General features: G+C 40.1%; 2 protein-coding genes across 2 annotated transcripts; both read left to right on the top strand.

Moving 5' to 3' along the window:
* The first annotated feature begins 325 nt into the window (after positions 1-325).
* On the top strand, positions 326-7,336 carry poglut1 (protein O-glucosyltransferase 1). The gene is made up of 11 exons (XM_044188242.1): positions 326-478; positions 1,127-1,217; positions 1,463-1,606; positions 1,687-1,822; positions 1,924-2,045; positions 2,459-2,518; positions 2,790-2,889; positions 3,169-3,227; positions 3,487-3,654; positions 4,687-4,743; positions 4,883-7,336. The coding sequence occupies exons 1-11, from the start codon at positions 406-408 to the stop codon at positions 5,037-5,039; spliced, it is 1,167 nt and encodes a 388-aa protein (XP_044044177.1). The 5' UTR covers positions 326-405; the 3' UTR covers positions 5,040-7,336.
* Positions 7,337-7,588: 252 nt separating this feature from the next.
* Positions 7,589-15,535, top strand: timmdc1 (translocase of inner mitochondrial membrane domain containing 1). Its single transcript, XM_044188252.1, has 8 exons — positions 7,589-7,773; positions 9,011-9,357; positions 10,670-10,835; positions 11,222-11,310; positions 11,632-11,699; positions 12,445-12,523; positions 13,843-13,953; positions 14,108-15,535. Exons 2-8 carry the CDS (start codon positions 9,032-9,034, stop codon positions 14,256-14,258), a joined length of 990 nt encoding a protein of 329 aa, XP_044044187.1. The 5' UTR covers positions 7,589-7,773; positions 9,011-9,031; the 3' UTR covers positions 14,259-15,535.
* Positions 15,536-16,578: the final 1,043 nt, after the last annotated feature.

Consider the following 16,578-nt stretch of genomic DNA (forward strand, 5'->3'; position numbering starts at 1 on the left):
ATGTGAGAGTCATTCATGCCCTTGAAAGAAATTTAGAAATTAGAACAGAGAAGCTGTGGAGATTTCATCTGCCATTTCATCAGCAATGGCATTATCCATGCCAAGGAAAATGAGAGGGAATTGGCTATATGCATTGCAAAATGGAATCTCATGCTATGAAATGAATGAAGAATTGATTGATTTATTTAGTCAGGAAGAATGTGAATGTGAATATGAAACAGATTTTGTGAGGAGTATCCCTTCAATGCCAATTTGTGCTAAACCTTCAAACGTTACGGTAGCCTAAGCTGTAAATGAATTTCGTTGTGCGCATTACCGTAATGACTGTATTCAGTCAGAAGTAACAGATCACAGATCACCGCTTTGTTTCTCCTCTTCAGACAAAGCTGGAGGATAGAGGGAAAAATGGAGCGCCTTTGGCTGTGGAGATTTTTAATACTGTTGCAAGTTTATGATTTATGTTTGGTTTCGGCATCAGGTAATACATTTATAAACAAATGCGACTCATGAAACCATTTTAAGAGTGGTAGTAAGGCTCTGCTGCATTTTATTTCGCTGTACCTTCTTGAGGTAACTTTTAGTGTTTGAGTCATTCATCACTTCACGAGCTAGCTAACTAGCCTACGAGCTAACTCAACTAAGCTAATTGTTTGCTAACTTTAAGGTTTGCATGAAATGCGGTTAAAAGTTAGCACTTTCGCTTACATTATTATTGTAAATAAGATTTATATTAATTGCGATAGTTATATTCATTGAGGCTGGGCGTGGTTCTGGCAACAGGTCTGCTAAGGCTAGTTAGCACTAACAAATGTTCTGGCTGCCCTGACACTGTTTTATTCAGACAGATAAAGGTATTTCCATTATTCCAGTATATTTTATGCTGCGATTGTAACTTGAAGTCATGATATGCTGTGTGGAACAGTGGATAAAAGGCAAAACCTGCACAATGCAGGACATTTGAGCTCCTTGCTGAGCCACTGGCCTTGTTTGAGACAGCTTTATTGGGGATGCTGACCCAGTAAGCTATCTCTTCCCTAACAGTGGATGTATCAGTCTCGTGACCCACTGGTAAATGATAGGATCGTACCAATATGAACATTCTGACACCATTTGCCATTATTTGTAGGGAAACAGTGGAAGGAAATTAGAGACAAGATTTCTGATGCTGTTAAAAAGTACACTCCGTGCAACCCAGTCAACTGCAGCTGCCATCTAAGGTGGGTTTGATGCCAATGTGTTTGCTTTTCCTCATGTATTGTAACCCAGCTTTTTCTTAACAGGAATTACAGGACAACATCAGAGTAGCGAAGGTCACCATGCAGTTTTTTATTAAGCATACTAATCCGACAAATGGTTATTGTTGCATTATCACTGTGCAGGTTTCATTTTTTTAAAGCATTAATTATATAATGTGGATTTGATCGTTTTTCTCTTGCTTTTCCTCTGACACTTTTTCTCTCAGTGTTCTACAACATGACTTGCAGCCCTTTGAAGGGGGAATCTCTGAGGATGTCATGGCTGCGACGGTTCAAAGAGGGGTGGGCACCCACTACCAGATCATTGGGCACAAGTTGTACAGAGATCACAACTGTATGTTTCCTGCCAGGTAAGGAGAAAGTACCTGATACGATTATCCTTACATCCAGCTGTTTGTTTGCCATGCCTAAACCTGTTTCCTGTGTCCAGGTGCAGTGGGGTGGAGCATTTCATTCTGGAGGTGATTGACAGGTTACCTGACTTGGAGATGGTGGTAAATGTCAGGGATTACCCTCAAGTCCCCAACTGGGTGCAGCCAACCCTGCCTGTCTTCTCTTTCAGTAAGGTCAGACTCTGAGCATTAGTTTAATGCACACTTAAAAACGCACACAAATGTTTATTAAATGCAATAACTGGTTTTGACATGTGTATGTTTGATTTGAGTAGACGGCAGACTACCAGGACATCATGTACCCTGCATGGACGTTTTGGGAGGGCGGGCCTGCTGTGTGGCCCATATACCCTACTGGACTGGGAAGATGGGATCTGATGAGGGATGACCTTAAAAAGTAAGATTTATTTTTCACTATTTTCTGCCGTTTTTATAGACGATTTTATAAATGGTTAATCGATTAACAGATAAAGTAACGAGAAGATTAATCGTCAATGGGGAAAAAAATGAATTAGCTGCACCTCTAAAAAGTTCTAAACCAACTTTGATCATTGTTTTACTTTATTTATCAATCATATGGTAAACATTATAATAAGTATTATCTGGTTAAACCCTAACAGATCTGATGTTTTGCGATGACACATATTTGTTTTTTATTCATATTTTTGCTATTTAATGACATAAGTCATTAATTGAGTATTTACAAAATAAGAAGTGGATTAATGGTACATTAAATAATAATAATTTGCAGCCATAGCTTATGAAGTATATCATTTCAGTGTGCCTTATCTATATAATATGTTGTGGTAGGTCTGCAGCACAGTGGCCATGGAAGAAGAAAGACTCCAGAGGATTCTTCAGAGGCTCCAGGTCAGTCCTGTGAATTTATTAGTTTGTGTAATTATGTGACATTATACGACAATCCAAATGTTTTCATGTACTCAGCTATTCTCTTACCGCAGTTGGCTGCAAAGTTCAGACTTATTATAAATTATAAAAGGGATAAAAATCCATAAAATCTTTTTTCTTTTTCTATCAATCACACTAATTAAATTTAGCACAGTGTCTCACTACCTGAAACCCCCTCTGTGTTTATTTTCTGAGCTGCTGTTTCTCATTCTTGTATCCGTTTCTTTGATAGGACTAGTCCGGAGCGCGACCCTCTGATTCTTCTGTCCAGAGAAGCTGCAGAGCTGGTGGATGCAGAGTACACAAAAAACCAGGCCTGGAAGTCTGAGAGGGTCAGTCATACTGAAACCACACCACACCAGGGTCAAATACATTCATAATGATTAGAAGCTACTGTAGAAGATATTATAATAATTCTATGCCTTTATTTCACTCTGCCTTGTGTAATGCTTGGTTGAGGTTTAAAGCATCAGGACAGTTTGACAGAGAAGCACACGATTGGCTTTCAGTTACATCCTTATGACTTTTTTTTTTATATTGACGAGGAAAAACAATTGGAAAGTCAATCTGTATTAATTATTTACCAGCCCATGTTTTTCTTTCTGTTTTAGGACACACTAGGGAGACCCCCAGCTAAAGAAATCCCACTGGTCGATCACTGCAAATACAAGTAAGCTGGATGTGGGATCAAGGACAAAACGTGACTTTTAAGATGGCCGCTTGTTAGACAGCAACAGCTTTACTGAATGCCCATTTGATTGTTTAGTGCAGTGATCATCACGTATCCGCTAAGTTCCCTGATGCATCACACTGTCCATCAGACTGGTGACACACATTCACTACTGTAATATCTGCATTTCAGCTGTTTTAGTTTATACATCAGCTAAATGAGGCAGCTCAAAATGACCAGTCCCTCGCTTCCCTTGCAGATATTTATTCAACTTCCGAGGCGTGGCAGCCAGCTTCCGCTTCAAACATCTCTTCCTCTGTGGTTCCCTGGTGTTTCATGTGGGGGATGAATGGCAGGAGTTTTTTTACCCTGAGCTCAAGCCCTGGGTCCACTACATCCCGGTCAAGCAGGATCTCTCTGATGTCAGGTACCATAACTGGTGTTTGTTTGCAGTCCTGGTCTGCTTGTTACATGTTGTTAAATAGCTTGATATTATCAGCTCAACAAAAAGATCTGTGATTGAATATGTTATGAAATCACTGTCAGAGTTCTTTGGTAAAACGTTGAAACTCCTTTGACTAGATTATTGCTATAAATGGATAAAAAAAATCAGTATTCAAAAATCAAGTATTACTGGCTGCTTCAATCATATCACACTATACTGGAGCTGCTGTGAGCTATTAAAGTCAGGAAAAATACAAAACATATTCAAGCAGGAAGAAGGTAAAGTCAAAAAATGACTGTTTGACTGACTGTTGCTGACCCAAAAACTGTGCTGCATATTTTACACCTGCTTTTGTTAGTCATTACATTTCAGGCACAGTTTCCTCTGTCACGGTGATGAGTCAGCAGTGAACAATCAGGCGTAGCAGCTATTTGTATGAATTTCCATTCCCTCCTCCCATGTTTTGCAGCTCGAAATAGAAACACCTTAAAATACATATTACGAGACCAAACCTGTAATTTTCAGTGGTGCCAGTTTTCCTCCATTTTATTTCCGCAAAACCTTGGTGCAGTCCTTTTAGTAAATAAGGACAAACGCAGTTTGACTGTTTAGAGCCTAAAAAGGGTCACAAATCCTGACTAAATATCCCCCTTACTGTTTGAGACCTCAAATGTTCCTGCAGTTTGAGTGTTAAATGCAAAATCAGTGCAGGGTTCCCTGACTCTTTAGAAAAACAAATACAAACAAAACAACTACAAATGGGTCCTCTCACACATTATAAAAAATCATCATACAAATACACATGCGAAGGTGTTATAGTAGCAGAAACCTGAGACATTTCATGTTTAAATGAATGTGCAGGTCAGCACTTGAATGAATGGAATCGGTACTGAAGGAACTTTTCATTCAGGTGTGTGAATGTTTTAAGGGTGTAAATTTTAATATGCCTTGGTCTGAATCTCCTTTGCATGTATGCTAAATGTCGGTATGTCTTTACATCCTCTGTCTCCTCAGGGCACTACTACAGTTTGTCAAAGAGAATGATGCCATTGCACAGGAGATTGCCACAAGGTAACAGATCATATGATTGACTTTGAATGGAAATGAACTGTAGCAGCCATGTATTTGAAATTGTGAGTGTAGACGTTGCACACAGTTAATCTCTTGTCCCAATCTCTTGTCCCCCGTGCAACCCCACCCCCACCCACAGGGGTAAGGAATTCATCCTTGACCACCTGCGGATGCAAGATATTTCCTGCTACTGGGAAAGACTCCTCACTGAGTTTAGCCATCTTCTCACCTACAAACCCAAAAGAAACAACAACTACAACCAGATTGTCCACAGACCCAGCAAGACGGAGCTATAGGAGAGACACTCTGCAGGACCAGGGCAGCTGTAGTGAAGGGAAACGCTACATAATGAATGTAATCACTGCACCACAACGTATGATTTCCTCACAAGTAATGTTACATGTCGATGTTGAAGTTCCATTTTTAGTCAAATCACAACACAGTTTTTTTTTCTAATCTAAAGCCTAAAGCTTTGTCCAAATACTTTTCACGTTTATTTCTATTGAATTTTAGTCTAATGTGGAGCACGGCTGGACCATGTGTCCTTACAGGAGTTAGTTACAGGGCACATAGCTTAGTATTAGCCAGTCATAGGTGTAGTTTACTATGTTGACTGTGGATGCTGCCATACCTTCAGGTGCCACTAGGGGGCTCATATGCCAATTCTGAGTCCCTGATCACTTTCAATCACGTTCAATTAGTTGATTTGCTTCTAAAAATAACTCCTTTTGTTAGGGCTGTTGTCTATACTCACCAGCAAAGTAACATCCATGTGAGCTGTGTTTTTTTTACACATTAAAGGGGCACTCCACAGATTTTACACATCAAGTTCAGTTTACTCATCATGACGAGTACTAATCAGCCTGTAAAAGCATTTGTAAAATGTCTTCTGTGGCTCTGGAGCATAGACTGTAAATCAAGATGGACGTCGCGTCTCCACTTCATCCCACTGTACAAAAATGAAGCCAAAATATCCCGAATACGGGAGCTGGTGACGTCATTTGGAGCCAGAGTCTGCGCAGTAGTTATTGGGGTTGGAGCTGCGTATCAAGGTCCCACCCATACACCCGGCCGACTCAATCACGAGCCGGCCTCAGCTGTCAATCATGACGTGTAACCCCCTTTTATTGCACCAAATAACTAATTAGAACCAAACTTATATGTCTAATGAAAAATCAACTGTCTATTGAGTTGCATTGTGGGAAATGGTAGGATCCAGTGTTTTTGGAGCTTAACCCATACGAAGAACTAAAAGTCAGGCTGTCTCAGCCTCTGCTAATTCGATTTTGACCATCTCTTATGATTTCCCCAACGTTATGGAAGTGACATACTTAATTGCTGGAGTCTTTAACATGCAATGTAAAAGACTTTACATTGTCTTGCAACATAAATTACATCTGGACTGGGCTTCAGACAGATTTTCATGAAAATCAGACCTCTGGCAAAAAGCTGGTGGGGAAAGGAAAAAATCTGAATTGAACCCCTGACCTTTTGACCTTTTTCTGCACATCCAGCTGTGGAGCACCTAAAACTCTAATTTTAAATACTTGAATCATAGCACAGTAAAGTGTGATGGTGACTTTCGACACCTGCTCAAATATACACGAATGATGTGCCAATGATAATACTAGTTAAGGTTGCCATGCTGTTACATATTTAATGCAGTCAATTGTATTGGAAGGATTTCCTGAGAACTAAAACGTTGTAATATGCACCACGTGGAATGCTTATTTGCAATTTCTGTATTTGGCCTTTTTGTATGTAGAAAAATATTGAAAATATTCAATCCCAGGAACCCTGATCTAAGTCCATATCTACTCAAGTCCTATTAATATAAATAAAGTAATGGCCAAAAGTGATATTTACTTAGTTGATAGTTAATGTTAAGTACATGGAATCTGTTCTTGATGGGGAAAAGTGCCATCAGTGAATCACTAATACTGAATATTATAGGCTGGTAGCAGTTTTGTGTTAAAGTAGTTTGTTTTATCTTCGTGCCATGAACAGTTAAGTTGAGCATAAAGTTTACAGAGGACACCAGCTTTGCTACACTGCCCTCTACTGGACAACTGAAGAAACACCAATAGACCTTTACCAAGGTTCACTACAACAACATATGCATACTGTGTATTGTTTGATTTACTTGTTTATTGCGACAATGCTGTCAATGTCTGCATTTGAATGGGTTCTGCCATAAGTTTAATTACTTGAAAGCAAAAAACAATTATTCACAGTCAACATTACTCATTCCACACTAAGTGCCAACATTAAGCAATAATGACTTTAGAGTAATTAGTTTTACTTTGATGTGTGGAGTTTCCAAGAAACACTCATGTTAGTTGTTTTTACCTTTTTTCAAAAGAATCTGTCTTAATGTTAAGAGATGATAGATGGTGTATAGTTGATACAGGATAATGCTGAATATGTTGTAGTATTCACATTGTACCGTGAACAAGCAGGTAAAGATGGTAAGTGTGTTGATTTGACCAAAAAGCTGTGATCATGTGCCTGGTCAAAGTGTGACATTCAGGTTGTTGTTACATCTTGTGCAGCATTTGTGTTTTTATGCCAATAAACAGTTTGGTTCTTAAAACATCCTGGAGCTGAGTTTTTCTTCTTGATTTTGTCAGTGTTTTTAAATGTGTTCAGTTTTGTAAACATCTGCAATAAGCATTAGTTGCATGGGTAGAAATTATCTGCATGTACTGTTAGTAAATGCAAAACAGTGAGTTTCTTATAATTTCTATTCAGTAATGCTCTTTCTTGTTCACAGTATCTTAAGTAGAGCACAGGCAGCATAATGCTCAGTCCTCCACCGACGGGCGGCGCTGTTTTCACATTTCATTTGTGTAGCTGTACGCTCTGGCCGAGGTTAAAGGTCGGGAAAGTCAGGTTGAAAATGAGACAGCAGAAGGGCAATAATGAAAAAAAGAAATGTAGACACTAAATGGAAATAATGTGCGGTAACCAGGCTTGCAGAGCTTCATAAAACAAACAGTTCATTGTTCAGGAATTCTGCGCCGCTTGCAGGTAGGCTGCTTTTTTCCTGTGATATGATACAGACTAATAGCATGCTAAGCGTTAGCCTATGGCGTTAACGGTAAGGCTCCAATTATCGGACAGACATGATTTACAATTTTCCTGTAGTATTTTTGACGACCAAGGCATGTAAACAGACGACTGAAATGTAAACCTTAATTTAACGTTTCATAAGCAATTATAATGTAAAGTAGTTCGGTATTTTTGTCACAGAGAATTAAAAGTGGTGAGATTTTAGCCTAGCTAACAGCAAAGTCAGTCTGACCTGACACAGCTGCACGACATCAAGCTGATTGAGGAAAAGTCATTAAGTGAACTGACGCTATGCACTGACGCCTTTCAACACATTAACCGGGCGGGTGACTTTTATTATGTTTTAATTTTTATATATATAAAATATATAATATTTTGTTAATTCGAAATGTATTATATAAGTTGATACAGGTATTGACAAATGTCAAAATATGCTGGGTTTCTAACTTAGCTTGACCAGCAGGGATAAACCCTCAATGTATTACATTTTAAAATTATATGAAACAAAAGCAAATAACTGTGAGCAGGGATCCTCACATCATGAAACAACAAATGAGGGCCATCAGCAGGATATGTTTTAAATAAATGTAGATGATATGGAACAAAGAGCAGATTTGAAAACATCTTATTCATTATAAGACGGTGTAGTCCCTCATTCGTCCAGGAGTGTTCTATCGTAGAAAAGGTTTCAGTCGTAGTCATCTGGACACTGTTTTCAGAATCAAGACGTTTCGGCTCCCATCCCATCTTATTCATTAACATTCTCTTCTGACTTGATGAATGCTTGAAAATTGTTGCTCTTTTAGTAATTCTTTAGGACAGAGATTATCAGATTATTTCATTGGGTGGCATTTCCAGAGACTTAGAGACAAGTATGTAAAGATACAGTGACCTTTTTGTATTTGTTTGACCCTGGACCAGCCAACACACCCTGCTCAGAGGACCTGAGGTTCCCAGCAGTGCAAGCTCTCGCATTTTGAAGTCAAGAAAGAAATCTTTTCCCAGAAAGTCTGCTTGTGTGCCCAGTGTGTTTTGATAGGACTGCACTGTTTAACAGCTGCTGAGTTAGAGCCTGTGTAGCCCTGCCAGAATTTAATTTGCCTTAAGGCTATTTATTTTGAGGATGGAGCTTAAGTCGAGGCAGTGAGTGCAACATCCCAACCCATGGCCATGTGTTTCTGCCTCTCTGCTGCAGCCTAATGCCAGCTGAAGCGTGATGCATCCAGAACAGCCCAGAACGGGCTTCGCCCTGCAGAGACGACGGGCAGATTCAGCCCCTCGGGGCACGCTGAGCACCGGCCTACTGCAGGGCCTCATCCAGAGCGCCAGGCCTCCTTCCTTCTGCTTCCTGCTCCCCAGGGTCCACGCAGCTGATGTGGCTGCTGCCCAGCCTGCACAGATGCCTTCTTCTTCCTCCTCCTCCTCCTCCACCAGTCCTGCTCCTGCACCCATCCCCTCTCCCAGCACCATGCCAAGCAACATGGGCAAGCCAGAATTCCCAGACACAGGATGGGACCGTATCAAGGACCTCTTTGACAGAGAGTTGGTATTTCTATTCCTTCTTGACTTTTCCTCTTTCACCTCTTTACCACCTTGCTCTCTTTATAAAAGTTCTATCGTAAATCTTTTGAACACTGTTAAAAACGAATAATTTGTCCTCCTTTCTGCATCCATTTTGTTAATTGTTGTGTTGCTGTTTTATACTGCAGATGTAGACAATGTGATGTCAAATCTAGAGCTGAAACAATTAAGTTGATTAGTCGATCGACAGAAAATTAATTGGCCATTACTTTGATAATGAAATAAGTAAAAGCTTTTCTTTGTCCAATGTGATCGTAAACTCAGCATCTTTGCTTGTTTTGTCAAACCAACAGTCCAAAATCCAATTTGAAGGTGTCATCTAGTGCTTAAGGAAATTGTGATGGACTTTATGACATAAAATGTCAAAGTAGTGACTGCAGGAGTTATTTTTATTCAAGTTATGCTTCCTTCTGGCACATATTCAGGTGTGCAGAATTTCCTACATTTTATTGATTAATCAATTTAATTGAGAGACTAATTGGCAGATAAATCGGTAATGAAAAGAATTGTTAGCAGCCCTAGTCAAATCCTTCAGCTATCTAAAGTGCTGAGAGAGAGAGAGAGAGAGAGAGAGAGAGAGAGAGAGAGAGAGAGAGAGAGAGAGAGAGAATATTTCTAGACTCACCTTGTTACCATTCATACAGGGAGAGAAGAGGCAGAGATATCTCAGTAGACCAGAATACAGTACAGTCTTGTGAGGCTCACTTATTCTGGACTGGGAACAATAATTTTTTAGTGAATTGTCAGAATCTATGCACACAGTCTACTATGTGCACAGTAGTAAATAAACTGGGTGAGAGAAAAGTAGGCTACAAGTATAAATGTTCAAGGCTCCATCCTTGAATGCACTAAACATGAAAATGTCATTATGTATAGTTGTGTAAGAATATGCAAGGGTGGAATTACTCAAATATAGTGGACAGCTTAATGTACTTAATCATCACCACATGCTGCTGACTAACACATGTTTGCTGTATTACTATTTTACTTTTTTGTACACAAAAAAAATAACAATTGTGAACTACATAAAGTGTGGAATTAACATCAGCCAACAATCAACAGTTTGTAAATTAAAACTGTTGGTGATAAGTTTGCATGTTTCTGTATTAAACTCTGTGAATACCAACATTTTGAATATCTGAACACAACTTCACTTAGGTCATTTTGTCAGTTACTCTTTTTGAAAGTGCACCTTCAAGATTGTCTGAAGATAAGGAGTAAGTGGCACTGAGTTGGTTCTCAAAAGAAACGTATTGCCCTTGTCTCCCTGTAGTGCGACACTGAGGTATCCAGAGGAGCTGACTAATGTGATAAAGAGCGGTGTAGTTGCTGCACTAGCAGGCTTGATCTACGGAGGCCTGCCAGCAGCTCGCCATGCCAGGCAGAAGTATATCCAAGTCAGCCAGGCGGAAATCTATACCAGCCGAGTGGAAGCAGTGGTAAGTGGGTGAATGGCAGAAAGTGAACTGTGTATGAGTGTTTAACTAAATACTAGCAGAGGATTTAGGGAGAATTTGTGACAAAGGTGCAATGATTCAAGGTCACTATGGTCACTAATACGGGAGCAAGTTACACTAACTTTTCCTCAATAATCACACTTTAACTTCACTCTCTGAATTGGACACTGAACAGTTAGTATTTTGATTTGTGGAAAATACCAGGTGCTGTAAATTCTGGCACTAACCCTGACTCTTGATGATTATGTTCCTGTAGAAAATGACTACTGGGAAAAATTAAATGGTTAATGTAAAACTCTAATGTTCTAGCTTCATGGTAATATCGCAGCAGAAACCTTATGGTTGTGTGTCCTTTCTGTCTAAATCAGCGCTCAGCCCATAATGCAGCAATCCGGGGTTTTGTGAGATATGGATGGAGATGGAGCTGGAGAGTGGCTGCTTTTGTCACCTTGTTCAAGTAAGCAAACAAATCGATTATACCAGACCATTTTATTAGGTTAAGAGTTATGTTTGAGACAATGAACGTGAGGAAATTTTCTGTTATTGTTCATCCGATGGGAATGCAGGCTATTACAGGCTCTGTGCCAACAACTTAATGCTAGTGTGGTTTAAGTATTTTTAAGCTCTAACAGTAATGACTCTGTTGTAATACAGCTGAGCAGAATAGTATTCATATTCGATTATATATTTGTTCTTTATTTGATTATTTTTATTTCCAATGACCATAATGTTGGACTGTCTTTCCCTCATCTGTCTGTCTGTTCCCTTCCCTCTCTAGTTCTGTCAGCACAGGGCTGTCTGTGTACCAAGACAAGTGCGTCCTCAGCCACTATGCTGCAGCTGGAGGTGAGTCACATGGGCTTCAACAGGGCCTGATCACACTTATTTTTTAAACCTTTATTTATCCAGGGAAAGCCAACTGAGCGTGCTTACTGTGTCACAACAAGGCCGCTTCACATTCACACATCTCCACACATTTCCATCTGGGAGTTGTTCTATTCCAACTCAGTGTACCGAGCAGCTCCACACTTCACTCCTGTTGTTGGTGTGTACTGTCTGCTTGCAGTTTTATGTGCAGCATCCATGCTGCATTTCTGATCAGGTCTGTCTTAAAAAAAGACATTTTAAATGTCAGTTAACAAAACTTTAAAATATATGCTTTTGTTTACTGACAGAAATCCTGTTTTCTATACAAACTCATCCATCATTGGTGATGGGGATTTGATGTAGATTCTAAGTAGGTGGTTATATTTCAACCACTCCTTCTATCCTTTGAGTACAAGACGCTGACCCTTTTCAGGATTGTAAGGGGGGCTGTAAAGATTTGATTATATTAGATATTCATATACTCCAGAAATTCACTGTCCAGGAAATGTGATTTTTATATTGTTTGGAAATTCTGTTTGTTTGTCCAATTTCATATGTTTTACAGCTCCAAAAAAAAATTCTGGTACTGACAATAATAACTTTTATAATCCTCGTTTAACCTAATGACAAATTGTTTTAACACATACAGTACACATGCCAGCACATTGAGTTATGAATGATGATAATAATAAATGTGTGTGTGTGTGTGTGTGTGAGCGAGCAGCTGTGACTGGAGGCCTTTTCAGACTGAACCTGGGCCTGGGAGGAATGGTGGCAGGGACAATCATCGGAGCAGTGCTGGGGTAAGGTTGGCTTCTGCTTCCACAAGTGTCCATTCACGTCCATTGATCACCCTAACAGTCCAACTCATCAACCTTTTACAGTAACTAATCTCGTTTCTGCCCTGATACATTTCACTCCTCATAAACAAAATTACATCTTCAGAAGCTGCTATGCATTTATTTTTTTAACAGACATGCGTATTTGCTCTTGCTTGTGTGCGTGTCCACGTTCATGCCCGTGTGCTTGGGAGCAGTGAGCACTCTGGCAGCCAGCTGCGCTCCTCCGAGCAACCCTCTGTCGCCCAGCTGAACCCCTACCCACCCCCCACCTCCAACTCTGTTCACAGTGCCAGAGGGACTCATGTGCACTGCAGAGGGCCATGTTTTGGGTACAAGAGCAAGGAGGCAGGCCAAGGCAGCAGCTGCCCTTTTCCATTCATACCATCTCTGTTATTCCAGCCTCTCTTCTCCATCTACCATGGTCTGATCTGGACTTATGCCTCACTCCATCTCCTCTGTCTCCTCAACCCTCTCTTCTCTCTGTGTCCCACTTTGCACTCCTTCCTCTGGCCACTTTCAGCTGAGTGCACAAAGCCAAGAGCAGATCTGAATTTGATTGTATAATGGAGATTGAGTGTGAGGTGTTTGATGGTGTAACAGACTGAAGGAGCTGTTTTGGATTGTCTCTGTGATCATCAGCTCCGTGTTGGCTCAGCCCTAGTCTTTTCTCCTCTTGGCTCCATACTAGCATTGATGTCTCCTCCTCCTCCTCTCACTGTCTGCCTGAGGGACCAGCCACCTGGAGCATTTAATGTGTGCAAACAGCCCCGGCCCTGGCTATGCCAGGTGCAGTCTGGGCCAAAGGGGGCGAAATGAAAGCAGGCAGCTAATCGGAAAGCACATCACGCTCCAGATCTCACCCCAGAATCGTCCCCTTGTCCAGACACGTGGCAGAGGTGTGACTGTGTGAAGGTTTGGGTGGGCCTGGAGGGGCCGCAGAGGAGGGTGTGACTTTGTAAGAGACAACTGAGAGGAAATTGAACACTAACTGCTGCTTTGACAGCTAGGTTTGTTACAAAACAGATTATGAAATAGCAGGAAGTGTTTTAGGCTCTATTACCCAGTTTCTCCAGTGTTTTCGTTTGGTAAAATGTACCGGAATGGTTTCATACGTTACCTTTTTTTATTTTAATAAACTTACAGTAGCTGATGTTTTCATCTGTCGTGCAGGTAACATTGGTTCTAGTATAAAGTGTATTTTCTGTATTGTATTCTAATGCAAATATACATTAAACATATATGTTTGATATTTATAATAATATAAACTAACTTCTGCTCAGGATTCCCACTGGTGCTTTGATCATCAGCATGCAGTCGCTGGCTGGAGAAACTGCCAGAGAGAGGAGGAGGAGAGAGCGCAGAGAACTTCATGAGCTCAGGCTCGCAGAATGGTGAGATATATTAGAAGATTTTAATAATGTTCTGTTACGCTTTTTCAGGGTATTTCACCAAGCATTTAAAAAAATACAAACCCAAATTTACATTCAAGTTGGTTGTTATCCTGATGTCTTGTTGTTCACCAGTCTCCTTCTTTCAAATCATTAGGGCGGCCCGTCTGCAGTTGACAGATGAGTTGATTGGAGATCTGAAAGTCAGCTCTCAGGCAGAGGAAACCAATAAGGACATGGAAAGGATCCAGGAACTGCTCAGTTTACCACAGAATGAGGATTTGACTCAGGATTCAAGCAGCCAATGACAGTAGCTGCCTTACTGCCTTTTATCAGTTGCGACGTTGAAGGTGGGACTTCACACAACTGACAATAAATGGGTCACTTCTTTGCCTGAACTGTCTCTTACTGAATGGAAACTGCTTCACATTAGAATCAAGACACTGTTGTACCTCACCAACTACTGTCAAGGTGCCCTTGAGTAGCTAGTGAGCTGCTCAGTAGACATTGGTTGTACTGGGCAACTGTTGTGTGTGTACTTGTACGTCTGTCTTTATGAGGACCAATTTGAGTTTTAGACATTGGGAGTAAGGACATTTTTCGAAAGTGACGATATTTTAGCCGGTCCGCGCTTTGGGAGATACCTCTTGAAAGGACTGTTTTGAAAGTGAAAGGGACAGTTCACCCAAAAATAAAAAAAATACATATTTTACATTCAATCTTACTTGTAGTGTTTATCTATCTAGATTGTTTTGGTGTGAGTTGCCGAGTTTTGGAGATATTTGCCAGAATCATGACCCGGTTACTCAAGATAATTCAGACCTTGGTGTGAGCAGTTTCATGTAGGAACTATCGGTAGAGAGACAATCGTCACCACATGAAACTGCTCAGATGATGACCATTTTAGCGTTCCCATTCAAGGAGTTCTGCATGATGCGGGTGAGCTTACCGTCTCTGTAGGTGGTGGCACTCTTCTGGCCTTCATCAGTCTGTTTCTTGATCACTTGGCTGAGTGTGAACAGACAGCAAATGTGTTTCTTCACCTCCTGTTTGACTTGCTCTCTCAGATCCAGCTAGATCAACTAAATTCAAATGAGACCCAATAATGACTCCATCAGCATCATGGAGATCAAAATCGAACTGAAATAAATGAGAGAACATTTGGATTGGGATAATTTATACATGCAAATGTCAGACCTTTTCCCTTTGTTTTGTTGAATGGCAGTGTTAATTAAACCTTCACTAAAACTTGTTGGCTTAAATGGACACTGGTCCCATCCCATCATGACAAAGGTGCAGCACTTCTACATTCCCACTAAAGAGTTTTTGGGTGGAACAAATTAAAGCAATGTAAGCGGTATGTAAACATTAATGTCTAAAAATATTTTAAATTGGGCTTCACTGGCAACTTGGTTTGGGGTCATGTAGCTTGAATACCGTAGTCATCCTCTCCAAATAAGATAGGAAAGGATGACTGCTTTCAGAGCATTTATAAATGGGCTCTCAGTTCCCTCTTATGGTGGCTTTATGGAACTGCAAATGTACCCTAAATAATACAGAAAAATAAATATACATGATACATTTATTTATCTCTGTGGCTTTTTAGACATGACAAAGTTTTCAGTAACATACTATCTGATATGACAGTATCCTAACTGACTTAATACAGTATTCATAGCTATTCACAGCCAGCATTTCTATATTTCCCCATCTCCTGTATTAAGTCCAGTCTCCTTCTTAAAAGCATCTTCATAATGTTTTCACAGGACAAATTAATATGAATAAAAAAATCTTATGTTTATGAATCAACCCAGTGTTATCAAATATAAACTGGTTTTGCATGAAAGAATTGTTTAATATTCTAATACTTGATGCATACAGGCCTTACAGCTAGATTGGTATTAAAACAAACCAAATACATATATTCAAAATAATTTGTTGATAATAGTGTCCTGCCTATGCGTTTTTATTGACAGTGACAGAAAGAGCATTATGATACTAAATTCTTGGCATTGGTTTCTGCTAGAAAAATCCTCAGCCCTTGCAGGTGAGGTTCAGAGTCCCGGAATGCTGTGACACCATACTGAAGTTATAGAAGGCTCTGCCCCGAGAGGGAACTATTGGTTAGTTTTGTACCATTTTGTTATTTGAACTTAGTCTTGCACTCGTGAACAGCGACTATTGCACGTGATGAACACTTTTGAAGATAGGTGTGGAAAAACAGGTTGCGCAGATGCAGCCTTCAAGTGCTGCTTGTAAGCACGAATATATGGAGAATGGCGTATACTGCTCGTTTTTGCAAATTCTGTTGAGCCGGTAACTTTTTTTTTTTGTTTGTTTACAGGCTTCACACTGGTGGCTGTTGGAAATTAAGTGATACAAACACACTTCGTGAAACAACAAGCACTTGATCGACGTTAACACTGAATTTATAGGGCAAAAGCTGAGGTCAAACTCAAGCAGGCCTAGGATATGCTCAGACATGTGGTCCAACTATGCCTAAACATAAGGCAAAATCAGTACAAAAATAAACAATATACAAAAATCTAATAATAAATAAAATTATAGATAGACCTATGCAATAAAGTATTTTTAAAACGGCTATCCAAAAACAGTGTTGTTGGCCGA

This window comes from Siniperca chuatsi, linkage group LG24 (assembly GCF_020085105.1).
Source record: "Siniperca chuatsi isolate FFG_IHB_CAS linkage group LG24, ASM2008510v1, whole genome shotgun sequence".
Taxonomy (NCBI): Eukaryota; Metazoa; Chordata; class Actinopteri; order Centrarchiformes; family Sinipercidae; genus Siniperca; species Siniperca chuatsi.